Source organism: Meleagris gallopavo, chromosome 1 (assembly GCF_905368555.1).
Source record: "Meleagris gallopavo chromosome 1, MGAL_WU_HG_1.1, whole genome shotgun sequence".
In the NCBI taxonomy this organism is placed as follows: Eukaryota; Metazoa; Chordata; class Aves; order Galliformes; family Phasianidae; genus Meleagris; species Meleagris gallopavo.
Window position 1 is genome coordinate 119263953 of NC_139404.1, and position 21379 is coordinate 119285331.

General features: G+C 40.9%; 1 protein-coding gene across 3 annotated transcripts in view; it reads right to left on the bottom strand.

Annotated features, from left to right (window-relative positions):
- Positions 1-21379, bottom strand: part of REPS2 (RALBP1 associated Eps domain containing 2) — a 96093-nt gene that overhangs the window by 8564 nt on the left and 66150 nt on the right. For all 3 annotated transcript variants that reach the window (XM_085211534.1, XM_085211525.1, XM_085211517.1), the window contains exon 14: positions 11992-12056. In XM_085211534.1, the coding sequence (XP_085067660.1) occupies positions 11992-12056 (65 nt within the window). The remainder of the gene's footprint in view (positions 1-11991; positions 12057-21379) is intronic.

Below are 21379 nucleotides of genomic sequence, written 5' to 3' on the forward strand. Positions count from 1 at the left end.
AGCTGAACCCTCAAAGCACAGGTCTACACTTCAGCAAACCACAACTCCCTCCCAGCAGCGTGTCTGACACAGGCGAACATCAGAAAGAGGGTTAACCCTTGGCGGTGCCCACCCTGAGATCTTCCAGCACTGTTCAATTTGCTCCAGCACGACATGGCATGGCACATCTGCTACGCGAGGGCACCGGGATTTGGAGCTGCCTGTCCCTGGGCATGCTGCAGCAAACACGGTATAAACAGGGCACGCCTGTTTTCTGTCTAAAAAGCCTCAGCTGGCTTTTGAAGACGGGAAGGCAGGCAGCAGTGGGGAGGCTGAGGGCACTTGGCACTCGCAGACTGCCTCTTCTCTTCTTTCCCAGCTCCTGTCAAGTCGGAGCCAAGCTGACAGCAGCCCCCAGGCAGGACAGGCAGCCTGCCATCGAGCTTTCTCCTCCAAAAAGACTCATTTCCACCCAGGTGAAAGCTTGTGTTTAGAAAAAAGGAGTTCAAGGCAAACCTCAAACTTTAAAGGGGCTGGAATTTTAGCCAAAAAAATAACCTGTCACACGCTGAAGAACCTAATTTGCTGTTGCCAGGAGATTTCTTCTTAGACCCATCAAGTTCTGAAGCGGGCAGAAGTTTCACAGCGTTAAACCATAGGTTAAAAAAATGACAGAATGTGCAGAATTCGGTGTATTTAAAAATGAAGGACTTTTCTTTTTTTCATTCCACTTTCCTTTCTGTTGTAACAAAAACAATAAGAGCTCAGCAGAAAGCTGCAGGGGAAAAGCAGTTCTGTCAGGTTACTGCCGCTCTTCAACCGTACAGTGTTGAACATGTACACAGAGGAGAGAGATTTGTGATCTTTTTTTAAAATGCATGTGAAATTCCTCTGGAGAGGAGGAAGATTTGTCTTGGCTGACAAGATTGCTCCCCCTCCTCTAGGTGTGCCACATCTGTAGTGTTATCTGATGGCAAAATAAAAATAAACTTACTGTAACTTTCCACTACTATTGGAATATTAGTACCGTAAGCATCTGGATTCCAAATAGCTATTGGTTAGCAACATTTCAGTTCTGGAAACCTTTCTCATTGAGATTGAAGAGCTCCTTTTATATCTGTTGATTTCTGCTGCAAATAGGAGAGTGAAATGGAAAAAGCAATTTTTTTTTTTCTGTCTACAAAAATCAAAGACCTTTAAAAATGCATTTAATGCAATGTAACATCTCTTTATCAGCAATCTGAATAGCCCGTAACCTCCCTGACTTCTATAACCACTTTTTATACATTTGAAAGAAATCAAAGCTCAAAGCACTGGTAGCTGCACTCTGGCAGATCCACGGGGCTTTCACAAATGATTTGGTGATAGCAAAGCTCAAATCCCCAGCAGAGTCACGCAATAAAGTTGGCATCAAATCACATCACTTTGACAAATCGCCCATTTACAGACATCATCAAGAGTAAATCCACTATTTTGGAGAGTCATGTAGTATGCATGCTCTCTGAAATCCTCATGGTATAGCTCTGCTGTATAACACAGTGCAATGGTGGATGTGTGAGAGACAGCTCTGAAACAACTTTCTTTGATAGGGGCACCAGAACCTCCAGCAATCTGGCCAGGCAGGCTGTTTCTGGTGCTCATGCTCTCATTGGAGTCTCCATCAAATTTGGCACCACAAGCAAGAATTCAGCAATTTATCCTACAGAATGGAATATAAAAGAGACCAACTCTCTCTTATTTATGTCTAGATAAAATGCGGTGTGTTCAAGCAATGTAGAAATAATCAAGTAGACTTGAACTCTACAATGTCAATTACAAATAAGAAGGAAAACTGAAATTAGGATAAAACAATGGCCTGGAGAAAAGAAAAAAAAAAAAAGGAAAAAGAAAAGAAAGGAAAATAAAGAAAAAAGGAAAAAAAGAAAAAAGAGAAAAAAAGAAAGAAAACCCTAATAATTGCAGAAAAACTAATTTTTAAAAACAGCCTTCCTTGCAGAACATTATTTTAAAGTGAAGAAAATTGAAAAGGAAAAAAAAAAAAAGGTAAACTCTGTGTCTTGGTGGAAGGAAATACAAATAGGAATGCTAATACCAAAACCATGAGATTTTCAATTTTCCAACAGTTTGATAACACATTTCCTAATAATACATCACCTATATATATACAGGTATTGAGCAGCTGAGTGCTGTCCTGTGGCTGTCAGCCCCACAGTTGTGGCAGCTGTATGGCTGTGGTACCTGCAGGCTGAGGCCAGGCCACAAGGCCAGCGAGAGGGGCTGCGCACAGACCAGCCTGCAAAGCTCAGCAGGCACTGGGGCAGGGACTTGCTGAAGCAGGCGGATAGTAAAAATAAAAATAAAAATACAACCCACATTTGATCAAGGAAAAAAAAAAAAAAAGAACTAGTTCTGGCGATGCCTCCCATCCATGCATAATGAACGAAACCGAGGGACTGCCGTGTCCCTAAAGTGCCACCTAGTGGCACGCGGGACAGGCCATTTCTCAGTGTTTTGCTTAGAGGAGAGCACAACTAATAGCTGTCTGCACTATTCAGAGCCTGCAGACTGTTCCTGCCCCACGAAGTGGGCAGGCAGCAGGTGCTGACACCATAAGCCTCAGCTCTTCAGAGTCGGTCATTTGCTGGTCATGCAGAAGCGGGTCTATGCGTTAATGACTTGCCAGCAGAGCTCTGAGTTCCCATCTATGATAAAGTCTTTGCTTCTCAAAGTGATGGGCTTCCGACACAAGCGCCTAAGCATAAAGAATCTGCATGCTGCTGCAGTCCGGGGCCTGACACCACTTAACCCTGGCAAAAGCCTTTTGTGTAACTGCAACTTGCATCAACGCAAAGAAGATTTGCTGATTCAACTAACCTTACCAAGTCCCCCAGGCAAGGCTTGAGTGGCTTCACAAATACGTTTACAAGATGTACAACAATAAACTGCCTCCCTCCATCACAGCAATAAGAAATTTTTCCTATATCTTGGAAATCGCTCAGTTACATCATACTTTACTTTGTAAAACTCTACAATCTAAAGTCTCAGCTATCTAGAGAGACTATACTGCTTATCCAACATGGTCTTCCACAAGAAAATTGAGTTACAATAGTGTGAAATTGCTCAGATGGAAGTGTCTCATTCATGCCCACAGAATAGAGTAAGCTTCTGAAACGGCAAGTATTGGTATGGCTGGTTCCACATGCAGGGTTATAGGAGCTGGGTAAAGAAAATCCTGCTTGCGTATTCTACTAGCAGTACAAAAGACATTTTGCAGATCAGGACTGAAAATATCTTGATTTTGGAAAGAAGTGCTAAGTGACCACAGAAAAGAGCATCAATTTCTTCTTTCGGTGAAGGGCTGATGGTTGGACTAGGTTATGGGTGTCCAACATTTTGGCTTGCCTGCGCCACACTGAATGAAGAGGAATCATCTTGGGCTGCATGTATGTAGGTCACTCCAAAAGTAATGCCTCCCATTTATTTCCATGGAAATAACAACAGATATAAAGAGCATAACAACACTAATTGATAGAGCAAATTCTCAGCTACAGAACATTCTTCTTCAGCAGTCATCAACCATGAGCTATGCATTGTCACCACCAATGAATAAGAGCCTGCATCCTGTGCTGGTAACAATCTGCACCAGCAAATATGGCCCACTGTCAGTGCTACCACTGCTGAAATGCACCGCCCACAACCTCACTGTTCTCCCACCCACTGGTTGGTCTCCAGAAATGTTCAGCAAGCATCAATGAATTTCAGCAGGTGCCATTTTTTCTGTATGGAGGATTTAAATTCCATTCCTTTGCTTCATTCACATTTCTATGTCAGACACCGTCGTGTCAGACTGCCCCTCTGCTGCCATTTGTCACATGGCAACAACATGTATTGAAATATTGGTGGAAACATCCAACCTCTACTGCCATACCACCAACATTCGCCTCTGATGTCATGGGTCAACAGAATACAGTAGGAGGCATTACTTTTGGAGCCACCCTCATAAAATATATACTACAGTTAATGTGTATAAGCATCAAAACATTTTAATTTCTAATATTTTTTACTAAAACATACAAAAGGAGAGCAACAAATTCATAAAACTAGTGGGATATGTGGCCTTGTTTCTATAAAACAAACACATCAGCCTACTTCAATGGCAGTGGCTAGCATTCTCAGTGACCTCTCAACGGGTTCCTCAGAGGTTTTTGATGACATTTTATTCTTCGTGTGCTTCACCCTTGAAAATAGTTGTTCACAAATGTATGTAGTGCCAAAATGCAATGATACAAATAGGACGTGGCTGTGAAGTGAGTGGCATTTGTCTCTACTAAAATAGGGATTATAAAAGTCCAGAAGAGAGAGATATGATCGGGTTTTTGAATTGAATACCTGACTCTAAAGATTCCATCTGAAAATTTGCAGGTCATGCATTTATGCTGATTGAAAACTAAGTCACAAATTTACCAAAAAATTGATAATTTTTTGGCAATCTTGAAACCTGATCTCGAATTCCTATATCAGAATGGAAAGCACGGCTGCATATTTTTCACTGTTCAGAGCACCATGCTTAGCCAATGAATCAAAATGCATACAATTATTTGCCATCACTTGAGTTAGCACTGCACTGTGCCCCGTGCCCTGGTTTCAGCCCTGGGGCTGGGCCGGGCTGCTCAGTGGGGCACATCCACCACCATGATGATGTGGGGCAGAGGCGGCTGCAGCGTGAGCTGTGCTGGGCCATGGGTTGGACATATCTGGCCTAGATTTCTTAGTGATCTTTTCCAACCTTAATCATTCTGTGGTTCTTCCAAGTCTCCTGAAGAGTTTCCCTTTGCCTAGATCAACATCCAGTTATTAAGAGGTGGTGTCTCCTTTTCCCGTGCTCATATATTCTCCCATTCTTGCTAAGAAGAGCCCTATCCTCCTCATTCTTCCTGACACAAGATAAAATTGGCCAATAAAGTCTCTGAAAAATTATCACAGCCTGAGACCAACCTATGGCCAATACTAAGCAATAGGACAGACAATTCCTCATCATTAGGGAGAGCGTTAGGAACTGTGAATACTCTCTGTCTCATGGTCTGATCTTGGACCAGACAGTCATAACCTTCTCACTGCTCCACAAGACAACACTTAACTGTACCTTTCTAAAAAATTATGCAACTCTCAGTTAAGTGCTAAGGGCTTTGAAAGCCTCAGATAAAAAATTTTCTTAACTGTACAAGAATGCATTACTTTACAATTAGTTCTTTGCTTACAATTCCAGTTATATTTTGTTGTTGCTATTTTTTTGTTTGTTTGTTTAGCAATGCTGGATAATATATAGACTTCACACCTGTTTCTCAAGACAGGTCCAGTTCATAACTGGTCTCCCACAGCAGAGGGTCCTCATGGAGTTTTCACTGTTCTGTTACCTGAGAGCTTTTTGCAAGAGGTAAAATATATATATTTGATCTTTTCCACAATTGAGTCCAGCCCACACTTACGTTCAGGCTAACTTTACACATGGAAATAGCACCACTGTAGTCAATAGCACCACTTGCAGAAACGAAATTACCTCTGTGCATTCACTGGAATAGTCTGTAATCATTATCTATACAGTGTCACTGCTTAGCTTTGCAAAAAAAAAAAAAAAAAAAAAAAAAAAAAGCATTGAGAACAGCTTATCTGTATGAAAAAGTAGGATACTAAATACGCTTAACGCTCAGTATGTGCCCACTGCAATCTTCTATCATCTCTAAGTAACTTCATTTAAGAGGTATTTTTCTCCTTTATAAACATTCACTTTTTTTCTGTGTTTAGTGGCAATTTCTAAGAAGTCAAGATGTCTCAATTCCAGTTCCTGCAAGTCTAGTCTACCCCACATTGAATCATCAATTTCTTTTATTGCTTGTTACAGAAACTGAAAAATGATAAGACAGAAAGAAAACCCATAGGGATGCAAATGCAACAAGCTCCTGGGGTCTCAATGTGCTGTCGGCTTCCTCAGCACACTGTGCAGCCCTGAAGTTTTGATAAGCCTTTTCTTTCCCCGAGCTATCTGAGGGCTGCCGATAAGGTTCAGGCAAAAGGCAGCAAATACAAATAAATTGCTGCAACAGTCAGCCCATTCGCAAGGAAAGAATAGGACACAGATGGAAGCATTAACAACAACCTGTTTCAGTACTCCACTTCTACAAAACCAGATGAATGAGAACTAGGAAGAGGTATGCGCATTCCACATGAGATACAAGCATTGGATTCTTGCCTTGCTTTGTTCTTGATTTTATGATAAATCTGAAGCCAAATTCAAGAAGTTATTACAACACATTTTAATTAAAATACTCACTTCTATTCCACCACTCTCCCAGAAATCTCTTTAGAAAGGATTTTATGGCAACCGTCAACTACTTCCCAAATTCAATTCTAACTGCACTAGTTTCTACCACTTCTCAAACCATAATTTATTTTGCCTAGCCATTTCAGATTTAATATATAATTTTCATGACAGAAGAGGATAATCCATTTGTATTATATTAGAGTGGCAGATGGCAAAGTCTTTCATGCTATAGAAGACTTTCAGTTTTACTATAGTTACAGGCTTCTTCAGTACCTAATGCACTGATTATACAATGTATGTTAATCTGCAGCCAAAACAGTGGAGACGATAAAAAACCCCCATCATTTTCTTGTACAGTGATTGCAAGCTAAACAACTATCCTTTGGTTCAGTATAACATGGTTGCTTGGGAGAGAACCATCATGTATACGAATAGTGGACTGCCAAAACTCAAATCATTTTTTTCTTTTTTCCATAACAAAAATGTTCCCTCTCATAAAGGTCCAGATGTCTTGCCAGCAGGACATATTCCTCACATAATTTTACACAGTAAGAAGGCACCTTAGTTGTTGCACGTTTTTTCCAAGCAGCCCCATAATGGAACTCGGCAAACCCTCTCTCATCCTCTCAGCGACTCAGGCTTTACCCAGATGTCAAAGGCATAGACTACACAAGGCAACCAGGGGACCAGGCTGGGTTATTTTGGTCAAAGTGAGGGAAAAAATTACATTACCTAAAAGAGACTTCCCAAGATCAGTCTGTCAAGACCTCTGAATTTAACTAGACAAAGCAGTTATTGGCAGAGGGGATCCCCAGGACCAGCTCCCAGCATGGAACCACCATGTGGCCATTCCACTCTGGAGTCCGGGAGCTCTCAGCAGGATGGATGGGAGCCCTTCCTCCCCACCTCTTCAACTCAGCACCATAGATCAGTGTGGGCACACTTAATTTGCTGTTACTGACATTTCTTGAACTGGGTCCCAGTTTTCACTTGCAATTCCGGATGATGAATGGCCAAAGGGCTTTAAGGAACTAGAAGTATCAAGTAACGTTCTGAGAGCAGAACATTCAATAAGTTAAGAAGAATAACATCTTAGTTTTCCAACAAAGTCAGGTGCCTGTAACTGGGAAGGGTGACCTATCATCCCTCACAGCGTTATGTTTCCATGACTTCACCAAATCAATGGTAACTAATGCTAATGATGGCTTCTCAACTGACAGCTTGACTCTGAGCTCATATAACATATTGAGATTTTAATACTTAAGGCTGCAAGGTACTCGGGATCCTTCACAAGTTGCTTATGTTAACAACTGCCTACCTACTCCAACTTCACCAGAACACTGCCTTAGTCTGTAGTTTTTGTCGGTGTCCATCAAAATTGCAAGCATGGAACTGCTGGGAAAAGCAGGTTACAAGGTTTCAAGAAAACAAAAGTCCAGCACAAATCAGAGCTAATTTGCAACAGGCTTAAAATTCAGGCTCTGGGAAAAGAGACCAAGAACATGCTTTTTTTTCAGCCAAGATACAGGGTTTTCTTCCAGTCCCACAGTTTTCAAATCCCGTTATGCTGTATCAGCAGGATGCCATCACTGCAGGACAGAACGATACTAAAATAGAGTAATTTAAATAAAGGAATGTTGATCTAATTGGGCAATGCTGCAGACAGTGAGTTATGTTGGAAAAAAATCCTGAAGTTTTACTCGCTCTTCAGTGCTCATCCATAATTCCTATTAACAGAAGTATGTCACTAAATCTTTCATAGTAAGCAATGGCAGTAAATGGCTTCCGTATGCTTAAAAGCCAAAAGTAATAAACTTGATTTTGTTTTCCATTAAAAAAATAATAACAGAGGCTTATGTGAGATGTGTGCACACGTTTCGTTCCAGCTCAGTTCCAGTGGAATGTTATTCACAGCACCCAAAGTTATTTCCTGTTTGAAATTTGTACCACTGAGAATCAGCAGTGTACGCTGCTGCCTTCCTATTGTGATTCCTACACCACGCTGAATATTTCAACAAGCTGTAGGTTGCCTGTTCTACGTACCATCACTTAGGGGGTCCAAAACGCCTAACAAGTTGTGCCTTAAAGAAAAAAAAATAGACCAGAAACGCCATAGGTGTAGCATGTCCTTGGAAGTGAGCAAAAGAGGTAAGGGCAGCACTCTAAGTCACTGCAATAGCTTGCAGCATATTAAACATTTATGGTCACAAGATGAAGGAAAACTGATACAAATACAATCGTTCTTAAACCCAAGCAGCTACTACAGATTTGCTAAGTGTAAGATGTGCTATTTGGGATTACAGAAGACGTCACTTAAGTTGCACATAAGCATATACAAAGTAGTAAAAAGAAAATGCTTCAAAACAAACATATTAACCAAAATAAAACTCTAGTCTTTATATAAGCCTGTTTCCATACAAATTCATTCTAACTGCCCTTCACAGAAGTTAGGCAAAAACCGAATTCTTTTTTTCTTTCAAAAGAAACGCAACATGAATTGAGAGTTGTAATAAAGCATTTCATACCACATTTCACAACATCTCACTGGAAACATCAATTCAAAACAGTTTGCTGAGCAGAGAGATATGAGTTGGAATTTGAACTAAAAGATCATAAATCAGAGATAATGGAAAAATGAATTGCAGTACCTCACCACACTATGTAAGCTTGCTTTTGTCCATCTTTATTTAACTCATTTGCAGTCACCACAGCTACTTCAGATGAGAGCATCGCTGCATTAAAGAAATGCCTGGTGAAAGTTCTGAGGAAAACCTGGGTCCAGGTTATGAATTGATGGAGATATAAGTTGACAAAACACTGACTTTGGCAATGGAAAAAAATATGAAGGAGATGGAGTTACCGAGGCAACCTGATAGCACCATTTCAGTATTTAAAAGGAAGCTATAGGAAAGAAGAGGACAGACTCTTTCACAGGGTCTGTGGTGATAGAAAAAGGGGAAACTGTTTCAAGCTTGAAAAGGATAGATTTAGATTAGATACAAGGAAAAAGTTTTTTTACTGTGAGGGCGGTGAGACACTGGAACAGGTTGCCCAGAGATGTGCTGGATGCCACCCTGTCCCAGGAGACATTCAGGGTCAGGCTGGATGGGGCTCTGAGCACCCTGATGTATCTGTGGTGTCCCTGTTCATAGCAGGGGAGTTGGACTAGATGGCTTTCAGGTAGAGCTGACAGCACTGACCCACACCAGAGAAGACAGCCCTGCTGCTATTTCCCTATAAACTGGCCAATTCATCTCAATGTCTCAAGATTCAAGCTTCTCACAGTAAGACTACACTGAGCTACAGAGTGAAGGCCACAGCAATAGCAGCTCTCAGTTTCAGCTTGTGCCACTCTCATCCAGCAATCCAGTCCTTCTCCCCCATTACTCAGCTGGCTGTACTGTGGAGGCAGAGCTGGATGTGGAAATAATTTAAGAAGCCTTCAATATGACTGGAGATATTTGGCATGCTGTGACTAACCAGTGTCTAAGTAACTTGCTGAGCAGGATTACCTTGGAGGATCTGACAGGAAAAATAATGTTTCCCTAAAGGTTGAAATAAATTCTACTAAAAACAACAGCAACCGTAGGCCAAGACCAAGACACTATTTCTACATTGCTATTAATTAAGCTATCCCTTGGTAGCTCTCTTTTATGCACTTTAGCTTTTATATCACAGGAGCACTCTAATCTCACTCTGAAGAGCCAGCTGGTCCATGCTGGTTCTCATTCATCCACAGAAAACTGCAGTCCTCAGAAGAAACTGTTTCCCTCTCCTCCTCCATAAGCTGATTTCCAAACCTGAGCCAAAACAATCACACACAAGCGTACTTACATGGTGCACAGCCCCTGAAATATGTGAGGTTCACTTCATTTCCAAGGTATATTTGTCATTAGCAGTACTTACCTGCAGGCATACAGCACAATGTTAAGGTAATACAATAGGATTGTATTATATTGTTGAAAATTAAGTTAAAATGGAAATTTAAGAAGAGACTGGTAAATCCTGGAACAGGAAAAAGCTGAATGCATCATTTCAACATCATGGCTTTTCTTCATATTTTGATCCTGCCTCTATTTTGAAAGGATATCCTTCTCTCTTTCTTCATGCTCTTTAAATAAAGGGCCCCATTGGACTAATGTAATCCATATGTTTATTATTGCTTATTATTACTATGCTATTAGTAAGGTCAGCAAAGCTGAATTATAACCCTATCACACATGCTTTCCTACTGTCTGTTACCTTTGTCACAGAAGGGCACATTTGGTGATAAATTAAGCAAAATGTGACAAGCATTATGTTTGTTACATTTTCAAGAACTGGGTTTATGTATATTTTTGCTAGGTCAAAATAATATTTTGATATTTAATAAAATGCTTTTAAAAAATCATCAGAAATCAAATAAGTAAATGTAAGTGATGCATGAAAACAAAGTATCAGCCATATGTTCAATACTGAAGAGGCATAGAAACCATGCCTTCTCTTTTTTTTTTCTTTTTTTTCCAGAAAACAGACTTTTGTATTGGAAAGGAGTGGATCGAGAATTTCACGTGGGACTCTTCTTGTGTTTGTGGCAGTAGAAAGTCCCATTCCCCGTGACCCAGGGTAGGAAGAGAGTAGTTGGTTCGGACTGCTCTCCAGGGACTATCAGATGAAGCAGAAACGTGATGTGTACACTAAGGTGCATGGACATTAGCAGTAGGGCTAGTGTCACACTGACATGGGGGAATTATGCAGGTTCAAACCGGAGTACCCTACGGTCCTCAAGGCAAAAACTAGCTGCACTCAGACATAGCTAAAAGGGGCAAGAAAGAGAGGAATGAGCTGCTGGTACAGTTGTGAGTAGCAAGCCCCTTATCATCGCCATCATAAGCACACTGCAACAGGAGTTGCTCACAGGCAGGCTTCTAAGAGCAGATCCAAAACTCAAGTGATAACAGTTTCTGGCCCAATGAAGGTACCTCGCCAAGCTTTTATACGTAATGGGCTGTTAGATTCCCTGTGGCCATGTCATCTGTTAAACACCTCATCAAAGGAGCTATATATGAAGCATACTGCTGTCTAAGATTTGCCAGAGCCGACAATGTAACACTGCCTAAAATATGAAGAAGTATCTGAATGCAGATATACACAAATTCATCAATTTTGCATTGTGCTGTGGTTGCACGATATTCTAAATACAAACCAACACACAAAAATCATCTAAAAGCAAAACAAAAGAAAATCACTACTAATGGTTTCAAACTGAATAACATCACTGGCATGGGATTCACTTCCTTTTAACACTGTTTTTCAAATCAATGGGTGATGCTCTTAAAAGCTGCAGCTCCCTTAACAGACGCCCTCTGAGCATTTGAAGCTTGAGAAGAAAACAACTGGTATCAAGCCCACGCCTATCAAGCACCAGACTCCTATTAGTAGAGTAGCCTTATTAGCATTTAATTTACAGTTTTGTCTAGTGGGTACATGTAAGCTCCACTACAAAGAGATTTAATTAGCCTGTAATTTGAGACTGCAACACACTGGATAGACAGACCAATGAAGAAGGACATGTATGGAATTGCAGAGCAAACTGTGAAGTTGCATTAACTTGGAAGCAAGAATGGCTACAATCTCCAAGCCAACTTGTGCTAACCACTGCAATAGCAACCAAGCAAACAATATGCAGCAAAATGCTAAAAGCTTGCCCGTACCTGAGATACAGAAGGTCGAGGGGGCAGCGCGGGTGGTGGTGGGGGCAGCCAGCCAGACCTTACAGCTAAACAGAGAAAATGAAAAAACAAACATTAACTTAATTACAAATAAAACCAAAATTTATTTCCATAATTCACGGTGATGAGGCAGCACTCAACTTGTTAGTAACAGAAACCAAACTTGATCTATATTGAGGAAACCTTTTTGAAATAACTTTCTCCAATGCTTATAAAATGAGCAGTGACTTAATTATTGTAAAAAACCACAATGTTGTGATAAAAAGCAGAGATAGAAGACAGTAAGCCACAAAAGCCTTAACTAAAGAAGTCCAATTCCAGTTAAAAAACACCAGAAAGAGAGTATATACATCCTTGGTACTTTGTCTTTAACATCATGGCCTTTTAAAAAAGCGATGCTTAGTATCTAATGTGGGGTTAGAGTTCATTGAATTATAGAATGGCCTGGGTTAGAAGGGAGTTTAAAAACCATCCAGCTCCAGCCCCACTACTGTAGGCCCCTAGTAGGGACACCTTTCACTAGGCCAGGCCGCCCAGGACCCCATCCAACCCGGCTTTGAACACTTCTAGGGATGGAGCACTCACAGTTTCTCTGGGCAGTATGTGCCAGTCCCTCACCACCATCTTATGAAGAATTTCATATCTGATCTAAATCTGACCTCTTCTATTTTAAAATCAATATCCCTTATTCTACAAATCTTAGCTGTTGGGGAATGGCTGCGAGAGCAGGACTGTGTACGAGCATAACTGGTGCGGCAGCACAGAGTGCATACCCATGAGAAAATATTAGGAATTAAGATGGGAGACACAACATCCTTGGGGCAGCATGTAAACAGCAGGCCCACATCCGCAGCTGTGCTCTGTGGATGTGTGGGGGCTGATAAGCAGAAGAGCTCAGCAGCACAGGTGTGAATGCTGGCTGAGCATTGGTTGAAGCTAGGCAGCCCACCTAGCCGCCCACGTTGTGCACCAATAGTGTGCGAACACATGTATATTGGAACCATATATAAACTCTGTGTGTGCAGCAATAAAGTGAAGCTTGATCACTCATATTGAGTACTGTTGTGCTTCCTCGCTTGAGAACAATCTGATTAGAACGCTATCCGCAACACTTAGCAAAAGTCTCTCCCAGCTTTCTTAAAAGCTCCCTGTACATACTGGAAGACCACAGTAAAGTCTCCCTTGAGCCTTCACTCCTCCAGGCTAAACAAGCAAATCTCCCTCAGCCTTTCTTCACAAGAGAGGTGCTCTAGACCTCTGACCATCTTCTTCATCCTCAGTTCTCTCCATACAGAACAAACTTTGCAATGGAGCACAGCCTATAATGAAAACATCTGCCATGAAATTAGAAAAATAAAAGCCTAAACCTCAGGTGTTCAACTTTTTGCCTGTCTGGGTCACCCTGAATGAACAGGAATCATCTTGGGCAATGAATACATAAGGTATTCCAAAAGTAATGCCTCCAATTTATTTCCATGAAAACTACAACAGATACGAGCACAATAACACTAATTGATAGAACAAATTCTCAGCTACAGAACACAGTTCTTCAACATAGTCACCACCATGAGCATTGAAATGACCAAGTTTTTCAACACTGTCATCACTGATGAACAGGAACCTGCACGCCACACTCATAACAATCTGCACCAGCATAGGTGACCCACTGTCACTGTCACCATTGCTGGAAAGCACCACCCACCATCTCACTCTCCTCACATCCACTGGTTTGTCTCCAGAAATGTTCAGTAAGTGTCACTGAATGTCAGTGGGTGCCATTTTTTCTGTATGGAAGATTCAATTCCACTCCTGAGCTTCATACGCATTTCTATGTCAGACACCAGGTACTGTGATTTCTGATTTTCTGTCAGATTTCTATGTCAGAGTGCCCCTCTGCTGCCATCTGTCACACTACAACAACATGTATTGAAATATCAGTGGGAATGTCCAACCTCTACTCCCATACAACCAACACCCGCCTCAGATGTAATGGGACAACATCATAAAACAGGAGGCATTACTTTTGGAGAAACAGTTGTAAAATATACAATGTTGTTAATATATGTTACAAAACATTTTAATTTCTAATATTTTTATTAAAACATTAACAAAAAGAGAGGAACAAAATCACAAAACTAGTGGGATATGTGGCCTTGTTTCTAAGAAACAAACATATCAATCTGGTTCGACGGCAGTGGCTGCCTTTCTCAGTGGGCTCTCAATGGGTTCCTCAGAGATTTTTGATGACATTTTATTCCTCCCGTGCTTCACTCTCGGAAACATTTGTTCACAAATGTATCTAGTGCCAAAAAGTGATTACATGAATAAGGTGTGACTGTGAAGCAAAGGGTATTTCTCTGCTAAGATAGGGATTATAAGAGTCCAGAAAAAAGACATGATCAGATTTTTGAGTTGAATATCTGATTGCAACTCCATTGACTTCATTTGAAAACTTGCAGTTCATGTATTATATCAACTGAAAATCGTGTCGCAAACATAAATGGATAATTTTTTTTGCAATCTTGAAACCTATTCTCAAATTTTTTTACCAAACCAGAAAGCAAGGCTGCATATTTCTCGCTGTTCAGAACCCTGCATTTAACCCGTTGCCTTCACTTGAGTCAGCACTGAACAGCACTGCCCTCATGTCCTTGTTTCAGCTGACACACCATTAATAGCACACTGATGGCACCATGATGGTGTATGGCAGGGGGTGAGCTGCAATGTATTGTATCTGTATGCTGTTGTCATTACTCACTGGAGGAATTCTAAAGGGAGAAGTAAGGGGAGGAAGATGAACCCCTGATGGTCAGTTCTAGGCATCTTCAGCATAACACAATTTCAGCTTTTATCCCGAACTAGCACAAAGGAAGGTAACAATCACAAAGGTCCAGCTGCAGTTTGGTTTCTTTAAAATACATAAAATCAATTATGGGAAAATACTACAGGACAGATGAGGTTTTCCAAAGTCAGCTGCAGAGAGAAGGACTAGGCCAACACAGAGAAATCATAAGGACTAATGGAACTCCTTAGGTGGTTTATCCTCCCCAGGTTCCTGTTGCACTGAGTGCTCAGCACTTGCACTGGTAAAGAGGCAAGACAGTCCATCTTGCACTGTTACTTGAATAGTAAAAAAAAAATGCAATATTAAACATAGAAATGCTTTCCACCACAATAATGCTAAAACAAGCAATTACAATTATACACTTTTTATATTTTAAAAAGCCACAAAGACCATTACAAGCCTTGTTACAGCATAGCCATTTACATATTTAATATACCAAACCTAAAAATGTCTACATGGTTGAAAATACAAAGACAGAAAGTATTAACCATTAAGCTGATGAAATTACTGAGAACAGTCACACTGACTATAAACAGTTCTCAAGAGTTTTATGGTTTAGTGTGCACAGTGGTGATGGGTTGACAATTGGACTCGATGACCTTGGAGGTCTTTTCCAATCTCAATGGTTCTATGATTCTATAGTATTCTGGGCTTTTACATCTTCTGTATCACCATCTCTTGAATCAAAATGAAGCCTAATACCACTGCAGTCAGTGGCAGGCAGAGATAGGACAATTACAACCCAGCTGAGGTTAAGCAAGGGAACCACTAACATACCTAGGGGTGTGAAAGAGATCTGGGAAAAAAAAAAAAAAAAAAACACAGATAAAGCAATTACAATCCTTTCTCTTGTGTTAAGTAGCTCCATCTATTAGGTCACTGCAATATACCAGCATGACATCCTCTCCACCACACTTTCCACCTCTCTTCCACACAATCAGTCTTCAGAAATGAACAGCAGAGTAAGAAGGCTTCCTTTCTTTCAGTCTCAAATTCAGATTATTATTTCCTTTATTTGAGCACTGGCAGTGCAGATACTGAGCTCTAGCAGTTATTATTATTATTATATTAACAATATTTGAATACGAACACAATCCAACTCAAACACAAATGCTCTGTAGGTCAAGCAGCTGCACACTTCAACAGCAGCAAGTACATATGCTCAATTCAATGTTTATTTTCAGGAAACCTTGTGGGAGCTGTTATTCAATGAGTGCACCTTGCCTTCCCACCACCACTACTGCTTGTCACCAAGAGGAGATCACCTATGCAGGCCAAACAGGCAAGGAGCACAAGCCATACAAGCTGCCTAATGAGCATGGCGTTATGCAGTGCGCTGCTGCCACAATGGTCTGAGAAGCAAACTACAGGCAATGCTCACAGCTGCTCCTCTTGCCCTGTCAAGAGTATGCAGCCCCTACAGGCCCCATCTTTTCAAATCTGCTGGCTTATGCTTTAGCAGGCCCTCAAAAGTGCTACGGAAGCACTGAAAAGCAGCTTCAGCTTGAGCACTGCTCTAAAGATGTAGCACCTGCTGTCCTGCTACCCAACTCTTCCAGCTCACTGATATACCTAGAAAAACAGCAGGGAATGTTTTAAGCAGCGAGGCACTAGCCTGGCTGGAAAAGCACATCCTGATGTGGTGGCAAAGCCCCAAACACTATGAAGCCCCAAAAGACTACTAGGATTAGCCCCCACCAAAATTTCAAAGGGAAAACATTTCTTTCCCACAAGATGGTCAAATTAAAAACAGAAGAAAACACTTATTCAGCTTTCAAAACAGGCCATACATTAATTCAGCATTAAAGAAGTTATATGCTTACACCATGTGCATCTGACCCAGTTTCCTCTATTTAATCCTGAAAATTCTAACTTAAGTTACTCATGAAATATTCATAAAATTCCTGCTGTTGCAGAACATCTTTGGCCTGTTGTTAGAGGGAAATCATGCTTATGTGAGCACAATTGCTAGTTAGTTAAATTTTGAGGACTAATAACAACTTATTAAAAAAAAAAAAAAAAAAGCTATTTTCCACACAAGGCAATGAAAAAGAAATTTAATGGCAGACGATACATCCTTCAGCTTCCTCTAGTACCATCACTCTAAAAGAGGGCGATATTGAGAGATACTCCTAGATTTGTATGCATATCAGCAGGTGACTTGTACTACTAGGCTACTCTAGAATGCCTCCCGTGTTGGGGGAAAGTCTCACACTGATAGATTCTTGCTGTTAGAGATGATATCACTCAAGCTTTGAAAGCAAACAAATATAGGGAGAGGGAAGTCTGGTCCCAAAGAGAAATCAAGAGCAATAGGACAGAGCAGCCATCAGGTAAATATCATATTATCAGGTGCGCACCCCAGAGCTTGGGGTGAAAGAAACAGTTGTGTGCTATTGCTCTTTAGAGACAAGTCCCCATATCCTGCATAAAGGCAGAAAGAACTAGAAGGACATGGATATGCACAAAAGGACCACAGAGTAAGATGGAACAACCTCCCTTCAGTTATCTAATGCTTGGTCTGCTATTATCTTTACGTATTTCCCTACAAGATATACCACAAAAATGTGGTAATTCCACTCTTCAGCTGCTCTAAAAACACCAATTCCTCCTGCCCCAACCAGAGCTATGCCCCCATTACACCTCCAATAGTTGTGATGTTATCCAATGGCCTAGAAGCTGCAAGCCAGATGCAAAGGCCCCACCTGTCTTCTAGCCCATTTTAACAGGATTTTGAAATGCATCTCCACATCAAAGAAAACAAGCAATTACAAAAAGCAAGGAACTGCACCAAAGGAGTGCACTCCTTGCAGGTGTAGGGAGCAAGAGGTACCCACAGAATTTCCTCCCTGAAGGAAGACTGCAGGAAGGGAGTTCACAGTCCCAGTACTCCCACAGGTGTGTCACTGCTGTGCAGCTTGGTGGTGGTTACACCAGAGTGAGCATTGCAAATGAAATCTCAAAGATAGCAGAGTAGAAGGACTGTTCAGTTACCAGTAAAAGACATTTAAGTACACCCAAGTGCCTGCATCACAAGTATTGCTGTAAATGATAGCATTTTCACGCACTAGTTACTCCCTCAAAGGCAGTGATAAGGCTTTCAGGCAACAACCACATCTCTCAGCGTGTTTACACATAACAATGGACTATCAGCATGGCAAGAAGCCAGGACCATTTTCCTGCCCTAGTTCAGCAATCACAAAGTTTTAATAGCCCTAACAGGTCACCACACTAGATAAAAAAAGCAGGTTTTCCAATATGAAGCTAGATTAACATTTTAAAACCATCACCGGGATATAATTCTACATTCTGAGAATGGGGCATATCATCCTATCCAGCCAAGCCGCTCTGCCTCCAACCTCCGTAGCACACAAGACAAATCCTCGGTTCCCTTACTGTTATTTGATCTAGGAAGAGTAGACCAAAGAAAAAACACAAATTTATTCTAGTTCTGTTAAACCTATGGCAAATGGCCTTCAGCTCACCACGTATAGCAGCAGGAAAGGATGCCAAGATTAGGGTGAGACAAAATTAGGTCCTTGGGATCCATTATATCAACCTGTAAGAGAACTGGCTGTACCTCTTCCACCCAATCAAACAAAAAATCTGCCATAATAGACTGAAATGCTGGACACATGCTATTAAAAAAAAAAAAACTAAAAAAAAAAATTCATAGTGAAAACCAGCACATAAAACTATATTTCCTGAAACATATCCATGCCAGATATTAATTTTATTCATATTCTTTGCAGCTGTATTCCTTCCTGGTTTTAATGTCTATCACTTTACTCTAGGTATCACCTCAGACAAATTAAAGCTGATGAGTGAAATAATGCACTCCAAATCATCTGAGCTGAACATGTGCATAAGCAATACCCTTTTTTTTCATGAAGGGTGGTTTCCCTGGGTCAAGGACCACTTTGCATATTTCTAGCCAAGATGAAACTAGCTACTGCTACCAAAGGAGACTGTGCTCACTCTGATCTGGCCCTTGCAGCTGCTAGTAGCCCCAGCTCTACACATCCTTCATCCCACAAGTAAAAAGGCACCCATAGTTTGGCTGCTCCTCCTACCTCAGGTGCCATTCCCAAAGGAAGAAAAGATCCTGCGTTTGTCAGATAGTGCAGTCCTACAACAACTAAATTAATCCTAAATCCAGACTGCCCTCGTTCAAGTGGACTTAAGTTCAGGTTCTTGTTACTGTTCTGTTCTCGTAAGACTAATCCTTCTGCAGCTGGGCTGGAACTTAAGTTGAAAGAAAACAATCTGATAGAGTTCCTCTGGCTGGTGTGTTTGGTAGTTTTCAGGTGGAAGCCAAAGGTCAGCACAGTATGACCACCACTGTTGGATCAAGGAAGAGAGAGGATGCATTGCAGATTCACATCAGTCTATGCAGCCTCAGGGTGCTAAGCTCCCAGATCAGGTTTAACAGAAGAACATTCAATTAATTTTGCCAGGAAGTGAATGATCTACAATACAGAAATACAATTAAGAAATAACCCAACAGAATGAATTATTATACTGAAAGAATTCTTACCAGTTGATTTGGTGCCTGGTAGCTTGAAAGCTGGCATTTCTGCCCTTCTACTCTGAGGCTAGTTTGTAGCAAACTTGTTTGAGGTATTTTTCCTGCTTCTGTTGCCAAAAGCAGACCACAGAAAAAAGTTCTGAGTCTAAGCTTGAAATCCAGTTCGTGTTTACTTATGTCTAATAAAACCTTCCCCTTTTTCATTGAAATTGGAATACTTGGGTATCACATAACAGATATCCCTCCCTGCACCCCTTCCTTATTTACCTTCCTCTACTCCAGTACAGTGATTGTGAAATAAGGTTTTCCCCCAAGAGATTTGATTTATGAATTCTCACTAATACGTCTTTAGAAAGTTGCAACAAGAAAAAAAAACAACAAAACTTAAGGGCTGTAGCCAGTAAAGTAAATTTACTGAAGGATTCCAGTAAGGTGATTGTGAAATACCTGCTTTTGTCCATGGATCCATCCTAATGATCTGCCCCTCCTCTTCTGTAAACCATTAAATTTTCAAATTACTGTTTTCTCTACTTGTTCCTTTTCAGTGTGTTTCTGTCTGGGGACCACTTCTCCCTCCCTCCTGCCCCAGAAACAGAATCATTCACAACTTTGCTCTTTCCCTCCCATTTAGCTACGTTCTCCACCCACAGGGAGGCAGAGTCTCTCCACCAAGCTCTGATGGATCCACACTGCCAGAATTCTTCAGCCCAAGGATATCCCAGAGGGCCTGCTGGAGGCTTCCAGAGGGATGTCACATGTTCCTGCTGCCTGTGATCACATCCAACAGAGATCATCTCAGAACTCTGGAAGTTGAGAAGAGCAATAGGCTACTGGCCACCATCCCTGAGCCCCACCTCAGTCTTTGAAGGAAATCTGCATCTGCTGAGGCTTTCCTACAAGGGAGGCAACTTGCCCCCCTTTCTGCCTCAGGAGAAATAAATATGAGACCCTTTCTTGCAAAACTGTTTTACCTAGACTGTAAGCTATTTGAGGATCAGGTTTGTTTGTTTGCTTGTTTGTTTTCAAAGACTATAGTGAACCAAACAGGACCATGAAAATAGCTTGGCCAAGGTCTGTGAGGCTGGGAGGGCTAGTCAAGAACTTTTCAGCCTTAACAACTTTACTTTTCGGGTTTAAAATTTCATCCAAATACTTCCCACTTCTAACAACCTGCAACAGAATGAAATCACACTATATTCCTCAATCCTAGAAACATTAGAAAAATAAGGAAAATCATTCTAAAAGTTCAATGTAGACAAATTGCCAATAAACAGACTTGAAAGGCCAGCAAGATGTGCCCCAGTTTACACAAAAGTACACTCTTGACTCAGCTCTTAGATAGAGATATACACAAATTTCAAAATCTAGAAACAGCAAAATAAGGTACCCCATCAGATTCCTATCATTTAATAACAATTCATCCATTTATGTACTCACTATTTCCTCCTGTCCATCCAATCTTGAATATACCCCTTTTGTGGATGGGCAAAGAAATCAGCTTCATGGCTGTAAACACTTATATCCTTCATAAAAAATTCTAAAAGACTGAAAGGCATAAAACTCTCCCATGCAAATCAGAGGGAAGACACTCATATTTTATTCAGAATAAGCCCAGTTCAGTGATCATATATAATGAAAGGGAACAGGACTGGAAGGAACAGCAGCTTCAAAAACAGATCAGGGGCTGATTCCCAAAAGAAAAAAGTTACTCCCGACATAAGAAAAAATAAATGCAACATTTATGTTATGAAAGCATTTCACAATATTTTCTTTGCAGCAGTTCGGTGCCTGAGAAAAAGTAGCATGAATGTCAGCTGAATTTTATGTTCTCTGTGTTTTGATTTATGTGTGAAAATAAATAAATTAAATATTTATTGTTGTTACAATCCTTACAAAGATGTTAACTTAATGCTGCCCTCCTAGCTTGATCAAGCCAGCATTAGAACTCTTGTATACTGTGCAAACAATATTCTGCAAAGGGCATATTTTGCTAACAG